Source organism: Akanthomyces muscarius, chromosome 2, assembly GCF_028009165.1.
Source record: "Akanthomyces muscarius strain Ve6 chromosome 2, whole genome shotgun sequence".
Classification (NCBI taxonomy): domain Eukaryota; kingdom Fungi; phylum Ascomycota; class Sordariomycetes; order Hypocreales; family Cordycipitaceae; genus Akanthomyces; species Akanthomyces muscarius.
This window is the reverse complement of record NC_079242.1, coordinates 2,374,765-2,388,026: the sequence shown is the minus strand read 5'-3', so window position 1 is coordinate 2,388,026 and position 13,262 is coordinate 2,374,765. Positions and strand designations below refer to the sequence as shown.

The window sequence follows — 13,262 nt, the reverse complement described above, 5'->3', positions numbered from 1 at the left end:
TTCATCTCTTCAACCGTTATCCGTTGCTCTTCTTTGCTTCATTCTCTTCCTCTACCTTCCTTTACCTTTCAAGTTGCTGGACACTTACTCTCCTTTTGTTTCGCTTCTCCACGACTCTTCCCAAACAGACACAGCCTGTTTGTTACTCTCCTTTCTGCGTCACCCATCACTCGCAAGTCGTGTGATTGTTCTCGCCCAGCTCCTTTTTTATATTCTCTTCTTTTATAGATTTACCTCTGGGTATCTTTTCTTCCTTCTTTTGGTGCTCTGGTATCACCAAATTTCAACCACTTGAAACTCCCCCCCGTCTCGCCATTCACACAAGCGACCACACTGCTCAGTTTCGATTTGCATCGCCAAAAAAAAATCAGCAGCCATGAAATTCACCACCGCCGCCGCCTTGACGTCCCTTTTGGGCGTCGCCGCCGCCGCCAAGGACAAGCGGACTTTTGCTGTCCTGCGCTTCACCAACAAGCAGCTCACCATTGCCCGTGCTGACCCCATCGTCACTCCCGGCCAGCCCTCGACCCATGTTCACCACGTTCTCGGCGGAAGCGGCTTCGGCCTTGGCTCGACTGGCGAGGATCTCAAAAAATCCAAATGCAGCACAGCCATGATCAAGGGCGACAACTCCAACTACTGGTTCCCCTCGCTTTACTTCAAGGACCCCAAGTCCGGCAACCTCGAGTCCGTCGAGCTCTTCTACTCCAACGTTTACTACTTTTTCGAGGCCACCAACGATGAGATCAAGGCCTTTCCCTTGGGCCTGCAGATGTTTACCGGCGATCCCACTGCCCGTACGCCGCCCGCCGCCGGCGCCAAGTCCAACTTTGACGCGTCCAAAGGCCCCATCAACGGCATCAAGTGGACATGCCCTCGTGAAAACATCAAAACCAACCCCGGCTGGCCCGTCAGCTCCAACGGCTACAAGGCCGGTATGCAGGATCCCAACAACGAAGGCGAAGGCGTGGGCTTCCCCGATGTCGACTGCAACGGCTATGCCTCGCCTCTCCGTGCCGACATTCACTTCCCCTCCTGCTACAACCCCCAGGCTGGTCTGACCGACTACAAGAACAACATGGCCTGGCCCAAGGACAACAACGGTAAGATGGACTGCCCCGAGGGCTGGATCCACGTCCCCCACCTGTTCTTCGAAGCCTACTGGAATACGCCCGCCTTCGCTGGCCGCTGGGAGCAGGGCAAAGGACAGCAACCCTTTGTCCTTGCCAACGGTGACGCTACCGGTTACAGCCTGCATGCCGACTTCATGGCCGGCTGGGACGAGCCCCTCCTTCAGAACATCATCGACACTTGCGACGCGGGTACCGCGGGCATGGATCACTGCCCCGGCCTCACCTACGGCCTGAACAAGGATGAGTGCACCATTGAGTCGCCTGTCGACGAAACGGTCACTGGTACTATGCCCAAGCTGCCCGGGAACAACGCCCTCACTGGATGGTCCTACGGCGCTGGTGATGGCGGCAACCAATCCCCGGATCCCAGCCAGGGTCAGTCTTCCAGTGCCGCTCCCTCCTCCATTCCAGTGTCTTCTTCCCCGGTTTCTTCTGCTACCGCTTCTTCTGCTACCGCTTCTTCCGCTCCTGCTTCTTCCGCTCCCGCTTCCGCTTCGTCTGCTCCTGGCTCATCTGCCCCCGGATTCTCGACCCCGGCTTCCTCCTCCGCAACTCCTAAGCCTACCTCTCCCTCCGAGTCTGGCTCTCCCATTGAATCGAGCGCTTCTTCCCAGACCCAGACTAGTGGTGCCCCTTCGTCTACCCTCTCTGGAGCTCCTGTCAGCCCTTCTGACAAGTGCACCCCTGCTACTGTGCACACTGTCTACAAGACTGTCACCGTGACTGCTGGGGGCCCCGCCCCCACTGGTACCGGCGGTACAGGCAACGACGTCGGTGGCTTCAAGTATGCCGGCTGCTTCAAGGATGCTCAAGGTCGTTCCCTCAACGGCAAGGTCCGCCCTGATATTGGCCGCATGAGCAACGAAAAGTGCGTTGCCGAGTGCAAGAAGCTTGGCTTCTCCGCCGCTGGCACCGAATACGGCGGCCAGTGCTACTGCGGCAACGAGCTCGAGGACTCGGAGCGCCTCGATGAGTCTGCCTGCAACATGGCCTGCGAGGACAACGCATCATCCAAGTGCGGTGGCAGCTGGGCCTTGTCCGTCTACAGCGAGGATGGTGAGGTTAGCCTGAAGAACGCTCAGCGCCGCCGCCACATGCACGAGCACGTTAAGCGCCACTCTGGTCGTTTCTGAGCGATTGCAACGCAGCTTCATAGGTAGCTATGTGGAGATTCGGATTTGGTTCTGGCGTCACGGCACTTGCCCGATCTTCTTGGAAACTTGTTCTGGCCAGCGAATACAGGTGCAAAATTCTGGATTGATAAACTGCTCATCGGAGCAATGGCAAATACATTCTGAGATGCCCAAATTCTTTTGAAACATCTCAACTTTGTATCATGATATTTATGACTTTCGTCTTCTACGTCTCGTAGGGTTATTGACCCCTTTGAGAACGAGCCCCTAGCGGGCACTTTTGGGTACGGATTTGTAGCATGGCATTGTAGAAGAGCCATTGGCGGGTCTATAGAAAACTTCGGAATTGAATACTCTCCCGCAATTGGATATTTCCCTACTCGGTGAATTTAGAGTCGCGACTTACACGGCCGTTGCTCGTTGTGGGTCAACCACGGCTAATTGCATTCACTGCAAGTTTTCCGTACCTGACGCTACTCAATTCATCAAACCTCTCCCTCGACCACTTGCCGCGTCCTCTTACCTCTTGTGCCTATTTTTCCTCCTTTCCATTCTGAACCAGGGGGAACTTGTTTGCCAATGTCCCTCTATCACGAGGGCGCAGAGGTGCTGGTCGCCTCGTCGACGGAAGGCGGTAGTCTAAAGTCCAGAATTTTCGGCCGCCGCAACATCAAGTCTACGCCAGGCCAGCTCTACGCCCTGGTGTTTGAAACGTGCAAATGGAGTTCAGTGCTGAAGGAAGTCATTGATGCTTCCTCCGTCTTGTTGATAGAGAAAAAGGTACGCATTTCTTTAGCCCAGTCTGGCCTTTCCTTGGACCGGCTGAATTGAGAGTACATCATGCTGATTCCTCTAGCTCACACCCGTCCTTGCTCTTCTGCTGGCGCATGACCTGCTACTAGCCAAAGGCGGCGTTGCCCTTCCCAAAACTCACGGCTTGAGGGTGACAATTGAGAAGCACAAGGCCCGATTGACGTCGGAACTCACTCGCGCAAGATTGCGTCGCAGGGCACCGACCATGGAGGCACTCAAGGAGCAGATTGATCGCGCGGCGGCTGGCGAGGAGGCGCAAATTCCGCGATGGGTCCGCATCAACGTCATCAAAACCACAGTCGAAGAGCAGCTCAACACCACATTCAAAGGGTACAACCAGGTGACCACTATTGAAGAGGTTCTGGCACCGTCAACGGGCGGGAAGCAGAGGAGGATCCTCATCGACTCGCACATTCCCAATCTCGTCGCCATTACGCAAGGCACCGACTTATCCAAAACGGAGGCGTACACTTCTGGTAAAATCATCTTTCAGGACAAGGCCTCGTGCTTTCCTGCCTATCTGCTCGACCCCATGCCCGAGGACGGCGATGTGGTGGATGGCTGCGCAGCGCCCGGCAACAAGACGACGCATTTAGCCGCGATATGCCATGCTAGACGACCTGACTTTGAGACGCCAGAATCGCAAAAGATTTTTGCGTTTGAAAAAGACAAGCGTCGCTCGCAAACGCTGACGAAAATGGTCAAAATTGCGGGTTCGCACGGCTCAACGAGGGTTGGCTTTGGACAAGACTTTTGTCAGGTTGATCCGACGGGCCAGCAGTTTGCCAATGTGGGCGCGCTTCTGCTGGATCCGAGCTGCTCAGGGAGTGGCATCGTTGGCCGCGATACCATGCCAGAGCTGCATGTTCCCGAGGCATCACCCGCGGCGGGCGCCAGCAAGAAGCTGGACAAAGGAAAAAGGAAAGCGTCTGAGAAGAAAGAAGAGAAGAACAAGAAGAGAAAATTGGACGACAAAGAAGAGGCTCAGAACAGCGTCATGATTGACGACGAGGGCAACGAGACTGTGGTAAATTCAGAAAAGGATCTTGAAGCACGACTGCAGGCTCTTGCTGGGTTCCAGCTCAAGATTCTTTTGCATGCTCTTGCGTTCCCTGCGGCGAAGAAGGTGACGTACTCGACATGCTCGATACATTCGCAGGAAAACGAGCACGTCGTCATGAAGGCGCTACAATCAGACGTAGCCCAGCGACGCGGCTGGCGCATCATGAAGCGTTCCGAACAAGTACGGGGCATGCGCGACTGGCCGGTCCGCGGGCTCGAGGAAAGCTGCGGCGGGAATGCCGAAGTCGCCGAGGGCTGCATCCGCTCCTACAAGGGCGACGGACACGGCGTCATGGGCTTCTTCGTGGCGGGTTTCGTGCGGGACGGCAGCGCGGACGAGGCGATGGATCCGGACGGCCCATACATGAGGGACGAGAGGGGCATGATTATTCGCGACGTAACTGGCATGCCGTACCTGAAGACGACGGGCAAGCCGGTGGAGCTGCTGCCGCGGGATGAGAGCGAGGTGGAGGATGAGGAAGAGGAAGAGATGGATCCGGATGGGCCGTTTGTGAGAGATGAGGCGGGCATGATTATTCGAGATGATGACGGAATGCCGTTTCTGAAGAGGAAGAGTAAACCGGGGGAATTGACGTCGATAAAAGAGGGCGAAGAGGAGGAGGAGGAGGAGGAGGAGGAGGAGGAGGAGAGTGAGGATGATGACGATGAAAATGAAGATGATGGCGAGGATTTAAATGACTGGGAGGGATTTGAGGATTAATGACTTGACTGGAAATCATAGACTTGCATTTCGAGTTTAGCGAGCATACATGAAATGATGTTCTATTCAGAGGTTACGAATCGTTGTCGCGTGACTCCAAGACACGCCGCACCAACAAATGCTTCTACCAAGCATAAAAATCAAGGCGAGACAGTGTTTTCAAGCTCGAGAATATCTCAACTATTATATAGTTCTATCTGTCATGTCTTTGCAGTTTGGTGCTAGCACGGCAAAACATCGGGCCCCGCAGTGACGATGCCAGCTTGGCAGCTGCAGCCAGCACCGGCGCATCATGACACATGTGTCCTGCGGGCCCCAGATCCGTCCAACATCACCTTTCATATTCCATTGCCCATCGCGGCTCTATGTGACGACAACCAGAATACTGCGGCACAATGCGCCGAGCGACTATTTTATTATTGGCGGCCTCCCGCCTCTGCGGAGCCAAGCTTCACAGCTTCAGCATCCACGAAGATGTGTTAGCACATCCAGAGGTACGTACAGCGGTCGGCTGGCGAGCCCACAGGCAACGGCGGCCAAGTAGACGCACTGTACAGCACATTAACATGCCTTTTCAATGACGCAGTTTGAGGTCATCTTTGGTAACAACGTCATCTCCGAAAAAGATGCGAAACTGCTCGTCCAGGACCCAGCTCAATCCACCGACAAGGCACGACCGACCGAGGCCGCCCAAGGCCATGGCAAGGACGACAACGAAACTCCACTATACACATACGAAATGGTCAACATGGGTGACTACAAAGCGCTCTGCTCAATACCGGTCATTGAGCCCGCGGCGGCCGAGAACAAAACGGCAACGGAACTGGCCAAAGCGGAGGAAGCACGCGAGGCAAGCCGGGCCGTGGAGAGCGGATGGGAGCTGATTGCCGATCTAGAAGACACATGCCTATATTATGTGTCTGGATGGTGGAGCTACTCTTTCTGCAGAAACACGGAGCTTGTGCAGTACCACGCTCTGGCGAGCAGCCCCAAGGGCCAGCCTCCAAAGCGCGATCTTCACTCGCCAGAGTACGTGCTGGGAAGGGTTCCCACCGTTCCCTCGCAGTCGCGAAGCTCAGAGTCGGCCAACGCGGCCGAACACGAATTGGATCCAATTCCGGCCGAGATTCAGGAAAAGGGCAAGCAGAGGTACTTGGTGCAGAAGCTCGAGGGTGGTACGATTTGCGACCTGACGCAGCGAGAGCGCACGGTCGAGGTCCAGTACCACTGCGTGCCAGGACTTCAAACGGAAAAAATCAGCTGGATCAAGGAGGTAACTATTTGCGCCTACGTTATGGTGGTTGACACACCACGACTGTGCAGCGACGCTGCTTTTCTGCCTCCCGAACCTACGCAAGCCAATGCTATCACTTGCAACCTTGTGTCGGACGAGCCGTCGCTCCTACTTGATTCGAAGAAGGAAACCCACGAGACGGAAGAAAAGAATGGCGAGAAGGTGGGGGGCGCAGCGGCGGTCGCGGCCGCAGCTGCCACCGCGCTCAAGGAGCTGCTCCGTGACACAGGGGACGGCGCCAAGGGCAAGCGTGCTGTGGTAGGTGATATCAATGTTGGCTCGCGCAACATTCTATCGCTGGGAGATGAGGCGGGCCGAGTGCCGTTCAAGTTGACGCCGCCACGAAGCTTCATGTCGACTGGCCTTGCGCAGGAACCTAAATTCCAGGTCATTGTGGCTCAAGGCGCGAGTTTAGAGGACGGTGGCGAAGTGGAATCGCTCTCGCGAGAAGAGCTCAGAAAGCTGGAGATTGACCCGGATACAGTCAAGAAAATGGCTGCAGAGGTTCAAAAACTTGCTGGCGACAGCGGCTGGCGCTTGGAGGTGTCTGACTCGGGCCTGGCTGGCGTGCGCGAGCTCAAGGGCTACATTGACGACGACGACGAAGACGAGGAGGCTGAGAAGAAGGCCAAGGCGAAGGCGAAGCAGCAGCGGGAGAGCAAGGAAAAGGCAAAGAAGACGGGCAAGTCGACTAACAAAGCCACGAAGAAGAAGAATCAAGCAGACGCCGACGAGAAAGACTGGTCGGCGCCGAGGACGCCAAACCCAGAAGCGGAGGAAGGTGCCGAGGAAGAGTTTGAGGATGAAGAGGGCAGCCAGGAAGAATTCTACAACTACAAAGATGAGCTGTAGGACGGCGACGATGGAGACTGGTCGGTGGCGAGGAAGCCAAACCCAGAAGTAGAAGGAGGTGGCGAGGAAGAGCATGAGGATGAAGAGGGGAGCCAGAATGAATTGTATTTTATGATGCTATTACAGATGTGTCTGGGCCTCATAACCCAGATACCTGTCTATATTTTTCTAACGCGAAGAGTCGTATGGGCATGAGGCTGTGTTGATTAGACTGTATCGATAGAACAAGCGATGTTGTCTGTATAGTGGAGAGAAGTCTTGATGATAATACATCTGCCGAACACAAGTTGGAGCCTGTCATGGCCCGTGATGGGCGCTGTGATGAGCCCATAGCCTGTGTGCGAGAGTCGCATTTCGTGGCGGCGGCACTGTGCCGGACTAGTTTGGGGGGGCCCGGGTTCTTCCCCGGAAAGTTGGAACGGGCCGTGATTGGGTCCCGGGTCGGCGGTGCGTGTGGAGCTGAGCGGCGCCGCTGGGAGGGACTGTTTGTGGCTTTTGGCTGGCAGGATGGATGGATGTGTGCGTCTCAGAAAGGATGCGACAACGGAAAGGGCAATTTCTTCTTCTTCCTGAAATCGAAATTGACCCATTGAAACTTTTGCTCAGCGAGAGAGGTGTTGGTTTTGGGTGGTGCCGAAGATGTGGCTGCAGATGCAGCATCTTGCAGATGCAGAAAGTCATGCCATTGTGGCAGCATGTGGAACATGGACGCTTTGACGAGCAGGGCTCGAAGGAAGAGCGGCAGGGGGGGGGGGGGGGGGGGGGAATCGTCAAGAGGCATTTTTGGCGGACTGCAACGCCAAGCATGAGATGTAGAATAATGAACCTCTTTTTTTTTTTAGAAGCTTTTTGGGGGTTGTCGCAAAAAGCAAATGCGAGGGTGAGATGGCGGTTACAGAGAGAAACAGACGGCTTATGATTTTGCTTTTTTAAACCAGCAAGGTGACATACTGGGGAGTTGAACCTAACGTAGATTTTTTTTCATTCTAGATTTCTTTGGAAGGGGAAACAAGTCGTTTCTTTTGTTGGCAGGCAGGGAAAGCACGATGCGACGACGGGAACGTCACCACGCTGTGGCTGCACAAGAGAGAACGAGAAGAAGAAAAAAAAAGGCATCTGCGTGTGCGGGCGACACAGTGAGTTTGAACTGGCGGTAAAGCAGAGACGTCAATCGGAAAGACGCAAGAGTGATGATGGTGGAAAGCAATTAGTTCGTCGAGCCTCTGTAGGGAAGCCGTCGTGGTGCTTGACCGCCAGACTCCGGGAGCGCTAGCGTAGCAGATTTACAGTGGTTGCAGGAGCGAGCCGAGAAGGCCAGCGGCCCAGGACCCGGTTTGGGCTGGGAAAAAAAGGGCCCCGTTTAGTGCCCGAGCATCTGGGTCAGCGAGAGAAGGTAACAGAAAATGACGCCGTGCAATACACAATAAGCCAGACTTTATTCTTGAAAGTTTCTCTACAGAAATAAAATGGCTCTTGAAAATGATTTTCGATAAATTTATTCGCGAATATCGTGTGGCAAACGCGGCGAACAGGACAATTGTAGAATCGACGGCTCTTGTGTTACCCATTTGCTGGCTGGCTCTCCCCCTAGACGGGCCGCGGCGGCGCCTCACCTTCCTCCCCGCAACTTCTCTCCGTGTCCGCCTTTCAGCAGTTCCATTTCAGCGGGCCAGTCGCTCATGCTCCCCCCCTGAAAAGGCAGTCCTAGCGCAAAAGCCACACACAGTGACACACCACCACCACCCGTCCAACATCCAACATCCGACGTCTCTCCCAGCCATCTGTTTTATTTTTAATTTTCTGTGACCCCTGCCCATTTTCATGCGCACGCACACCACACCACGCACACACACACGCCCGCATATTAGATCATCATTCTTTTTCGTTTTCTGTTTTCCTTGGCCAATAATAAACTACACCATCTTTTTTCCCCCTTTCCATTTATTCAAAACCTTGTTCCTGAACTTTGGGCGTTGGTGGCCGACATTCGTTCCAACGTCAACCCACCCACCAACCCACACACACACCGGCTATTTGAGCCCAACGGCCAAGCCACCAACCAAAACACCAAAAAAGCTGCCATCCCTTGCGTGCCGCAAAACCACCACACCCACCCACGGCGACGGCGCCCTCGTCTTTCCCTGCATTCTTGCATTCCTGCATTCCTGCATCCCTGTTGTTTTATTTTTATTTTTGTTTCGTCTTACATCCATTCGCCCTCCAAACAAGAACAAAGTCGCCTATTTTCGTCGCCTTTTCCGAACCCTCCAATTGTCGTCTCACGCTTGCGATTCCTGATTCGAACCGTCCGCCTCGTCCTCCCTTTTCCTCTGCTTCTGTCTTGCTCTCCGCCCCCCCCCTGAGACATTCTTCGATTGAGTGCTGCAGCTGCGCCGCGGCCGGCTGCGCTGTTGTTGGCGCTGCTACTCCCCTCCACGCAGAGCACACTCGCACAAGCAAACCGAGACCACTGCTCAATTCGTCCTTGCGACCGTCCGACAGCCCAACACTTTACGGCTTCTCCTCTCCGCTCGAATTTATAGACAAAGTCGTAATCGCTTGGGAACAAAGAATTAACCCCCCTTCCGCCCCTCGCTCTCGGAACGGAAATCGTGTGCACAACGTTGCCTCTCCCCGGCTGCCGACATACATCCTCCGAAACGACGAGAACCACAGCACGGGCAGGTCTTCTTTGTCGCATGGGTTAGTCTCCGCGCTGGCGCAGAGATCCGCACTTGCAAACCATTTCAGCAAGTCAATAAGCTTCATGCGATGACAGACATGTGCCCCTGCTCTTCTGCAAGCCCTGTCTGATCCCCCTGCACCAGCTCGACGGCATACCTGCATTCCATGTTTTAGCCACTTTCTGTTGCTTTCTTCTTCTACCGATCTGCTGTGCTCAAACTGCTTCTTTTTTGCCCAAAAGACGATATACAAGTTTCACAATGGACTCATCGACGTCCCAGTCTGGGCAACGTCCACGGCCCCCATATCCGCGCGCTCCGTCTCGCGCCTCTACCATCGGCAGCAACACGCGTAGCGTTAGCAGCTCCAACACTTCTCACATGCAGCCAGCTTCACCTGCTCAGTCCTTTGCTCAACCACAACGATTCTACACTACTACCACGGCAGCTTCGCCACGTTCCAGCTCCCGAACTACGCCCCAGCTGTCCCGCGAGGCCAGCGGTGAACTCGCGCGACCCCCAACAATGTCGACCTTTTTGCAGGAAAAGCTTCAGAAGGAACGCAGGGCCGAAAGTGAGAAGCTTGGGTCCTCCACCTCGTCACGTCACAACCTCGATATGAGCGCCTCCGTCGACCTCGGCCGCGTCGCCACAGATCGATCTTTCAGATCCTCCGATCACGAGCCCCAGCGGCCCCAGTCTAGCGCCGGCATGGAGTCGGCCAAGAAAAAGGGTCTCGGTGTAAAAGAAATGGAACAGGTCGTCTCCTCGCTTCACAAACAAAACTTTGACCTCAAGCTCGAACTATATCATCGTCGCGAAAGACAGACCAAGCTGGAAGAGCGTCTGGGTGCGCTTGAGGTCGAAAAGCATGACGCGCAAAAGCTGAGTGACAAGTTGCAGGCCGACCTGGGAAAGCGAGACAAGGCCATTGAGGAAGCCGTCAGCATGATTGTTGAGCTCGAAGCCAAGGTCGACCAGCTCCTCAACGAGCGCACCATGGTCCAGCACGTGGAGAGCCAGGGATTCTACGCGTCAACCGACGGATTTGAAGACTACGACGACTCAATAGCCAACTCGTCTACTGCGGACCTAACACAGCTCCAGGATCGGTCCAAGACACCCACCGTGAATCGCATGCCCAGTTTCCTCTCTGAGCACAATGCAACCACCGAAAACCTGAGGAACGTCTACATTGGCAACCGTGCGAGCATCCTGAGCCTGCGGCGCATCTCTGGTGGTCACTCGGAGACTGATAACGCCATGATGAACGGTCTGGCTAGCCCCACACTGAGCGTTCTCAGTGAGAGTTCCTTTATGAGTGTATATGGCCAAAAGGGCGGCGACACAACCGTCATCGACTTTGATGACCCCATCGCGCTGAGCGGCTTTGACGGAAGCTCCCCAGTCATAGTTCAAGAGTCACCCGCGTCTGGCGCAAGAAACCAAAAACACCAGCAGTACTACGACAACGACCATTTACTCTCTTCCAAACACCAACAAGAATACAGACCAGCTACAGTACGGCCCATCAATGACGTACTGAGCCAGGACTCACCGCTCCAACGGCTAGAGAAAGGGGATTCTGGGCCCCGGACTGGCGGGCCAGATGTTCCCCTTCACCAAGCTGATCGTAGCGAGGCTTCTCAGAACCAACACCGCAACAGCGTACATGGTTCGCCTGCCCGGCGATCCATCAAGGATGAAAAGAGAGCCGCATTGAGAAAGGTAGTGACGGACGCTGGGGGTGTTCGCCTGTATGACCAAGCAATGCCACCGACGCCAGATACCATCTCGTCGTCGACACTGCAGAGGTACAAGAACTCCAACGACAACCTCTCCGTACGCCACCAAGTCTCCGACGAGCGGCAAAGAATCTCGTCAAACGAGACACGACAAACGCGGGAACCACACGCCACGGAACGAAGCGGTGGCGGTGTGTCTCTACTTCAAAAGGAGCCCTCGCGCAACGCACGCAGCTCGCGGCAGCCTGACGCGGGTGCAATGCCCAGCTACGACCCTTATGGCGCCAAGAACATTCCCAGACCTCACTCCGCCGGGGATACAACGGTTTCCCACAAACGGAACAACTCATGGGACAGCGACGACGAGTCAGACACTAAGTCGCTGCAGTCCAGCCTCGACATTTGGATGCGGGAGAGCACCAAACTTCCCAAGACGACTGCCGGCCGCGTGTCACCAGATCTCTTTGGCTTCCCGACTAGCATGACCCGTGGCGGCTGGGCCGCCAGCTCCCTCTTCGATCCCAAGCAGCGGCTCGGTTCCATGCCTAGCACAGACTACATGCACGACTTGCTGTCTCTGCGCGAGGCGTTGCTATCGCCAAACCTACCTCCGCCGCCTCCGCCCGACAGACGGTCCAGCTTATACGGAGTTGGACGATCCATGTCGGCCATGCCTACGACCGAAAAGCCCCTGGCTGCCGAGGGCACCTGGCAAGCACCGCCACCATCCTCCGGCGCTGCCAGCGCCACGGCTCGGAATCGTCGCAATAGTGATGCGGCCGATCTCCGCTCCAGCACGCGCACGCCCGTCCAAGGTGACCACAAGAGAGGCAACAGCAGCAGCACTTCGGCAAACCATCAGCATCCGCCCATCTCGTGGCAGCAAGGCCCACGCACCGGCCTCAAGGGACTCTTTAGGCGCTCTCTGCCCGGCGGCGGCATACCACCATCAGCAACCGTATCGTCGCCCGCCAAGTCTGACTGCATTTCCTGTGCGCAGGATGCGGACGCGCCGGCGTCATCGTGGGCCTCACGTAGCAGCGCCGCCACGCACGACTGTGACCGCACCGGCGCCACGCCCCCGCCCATTATGCTCAACAACCCACGGCAGGCAGCCCGGCGCAGCTCCATCGCGACTGTCTCGTACGATGGCGCCTCCTCTTCCGCTGCTGCCCCCGCCGCGGTAGACGCGCAGTCGGTCAAGTCCCAGGCGGCCGACGCCATGTCGCAGCATAGCATCCCCAACTCGCAGTCCACGACGGGAACGCGAAGGAAATGGCTGCCGGGATTTTCGCGCAACAAAGCGTGATTATCACGGCGTTGTACCTGATATAATTTGCCAATTTTCAGCACTTTTTACAAGTATCGTTTTAACCTAGCGCACTTTTTCCCGCATCACACAAGAACATCATTAGCGTTCTGAAACTTTTTTCTTTGTTGTAACAGTACTATGGAAAGGAACATTTTATTCATCATCGTTAGGCAAAGCAATTCGGCAAAGGAGTTTATTTGTTTATTTGAGCAGCTTTTTTTTTTCAAGTTTGTATCACTGTTGATCCAAGGAGAACGGAAACTTGCGTTTATTCTAGCATTTCATCATTCACGCCAACACAGTGAGTTGGTTAGCTCATCGTTAGCAGGTAGCTTATATTGTGAAATCAGAAACTTGTCGGAATTCGTCTTACTTGCTGCACATTTGTCAACTGGACGGCCTGAAACGAACAAATTCTTGATCAACCTCCGGTTTTTTTTTCTTCATATATACGCTGCTGTTCACTATATACATGGCAGGTGACATTGTACATCCCGAATCATGAACATTCAT

At 55.0% G+C, this 13,262-nt stretch overlaps 4 protein-coding genes across 4 annotated transcripts; all 4 read left to right on the top strand.

Moving 5' to 3' along the window:
- Positions 1 to 376: 376 nt before the first annotated feature.
- Positions 377 to 2,266, top strand: LMH87_003890 (uncharacterized protein; the record flags this gene model as incomplete). The annotated part of the gene is made up of 1 exon (XM_056195029.1): positions 377 to 2,266. The coding sequence occupies one exon, from the start codon at positions 377 to 379 to the stop codon at positions 2,264 to 2,266; it is 1,890 nt and encodes a 629-aa protein (XP_056048698.1).
- Positions 2,267 to 2,845: 579 nt separating this feature from the next.
- On the top strand, positions 2,846 to 4,862 carry LMH87_003889 (uncharacterized protein; the record flags this gene model as incomplete). Its single annotated transcript, XM_056195028.1, has 2 exons — positions 2,846 to 3,046; positions 3,123 to 4,862. 2 exons carry the CDS (start codon positions 2,846 to 2,848, stop codon positions 4,860 to 4,862), a joined length of 1,941 nt encoding a protein of 646 aa, XP_056048697.1.
- A 395-nt stretch (positions 4,863 to 5,257) lies between these two features.
- Positions 5,258 to 7,008, top strand: LMH87_003888 (uncharacterized protein; the record flags this gene model as incomplete). The annotated part of the gene is made up of 2 exons (XM_056195027.1): positions 5,258 to 5,356; positions 5,449 to 7,008. 2 exons carry the CDS (start codon positions 5,258 to 5,260, stop codon positions 7,006 to 7,008), a joined length of 1,659 nt encoding a protein of 552 aa, XP_056048696.1.
- Positions 7,009 to 10,073: 3,065 nt separating this feature from the next.
- On the top strand, positions 10,074 to 12,746 carry LMH87_003887 (uncharacterized protein; the record flags this gene model as incomplete). The annotated part of the gene is made up of 1 exon (XM_056195025.1): positions 10,074 to 12,746. The coding sequence occupies one exon, from the start codon at positions 10,074 to 10,076 to the stop codon at positions 12,744 to 12,746; it is 2,673 nt and encodes an 890-aa protein (XP_056048695.1).
- Between the last annotated feature and the right edge of the window lie 516 nt (positions 12,747 to 13,262).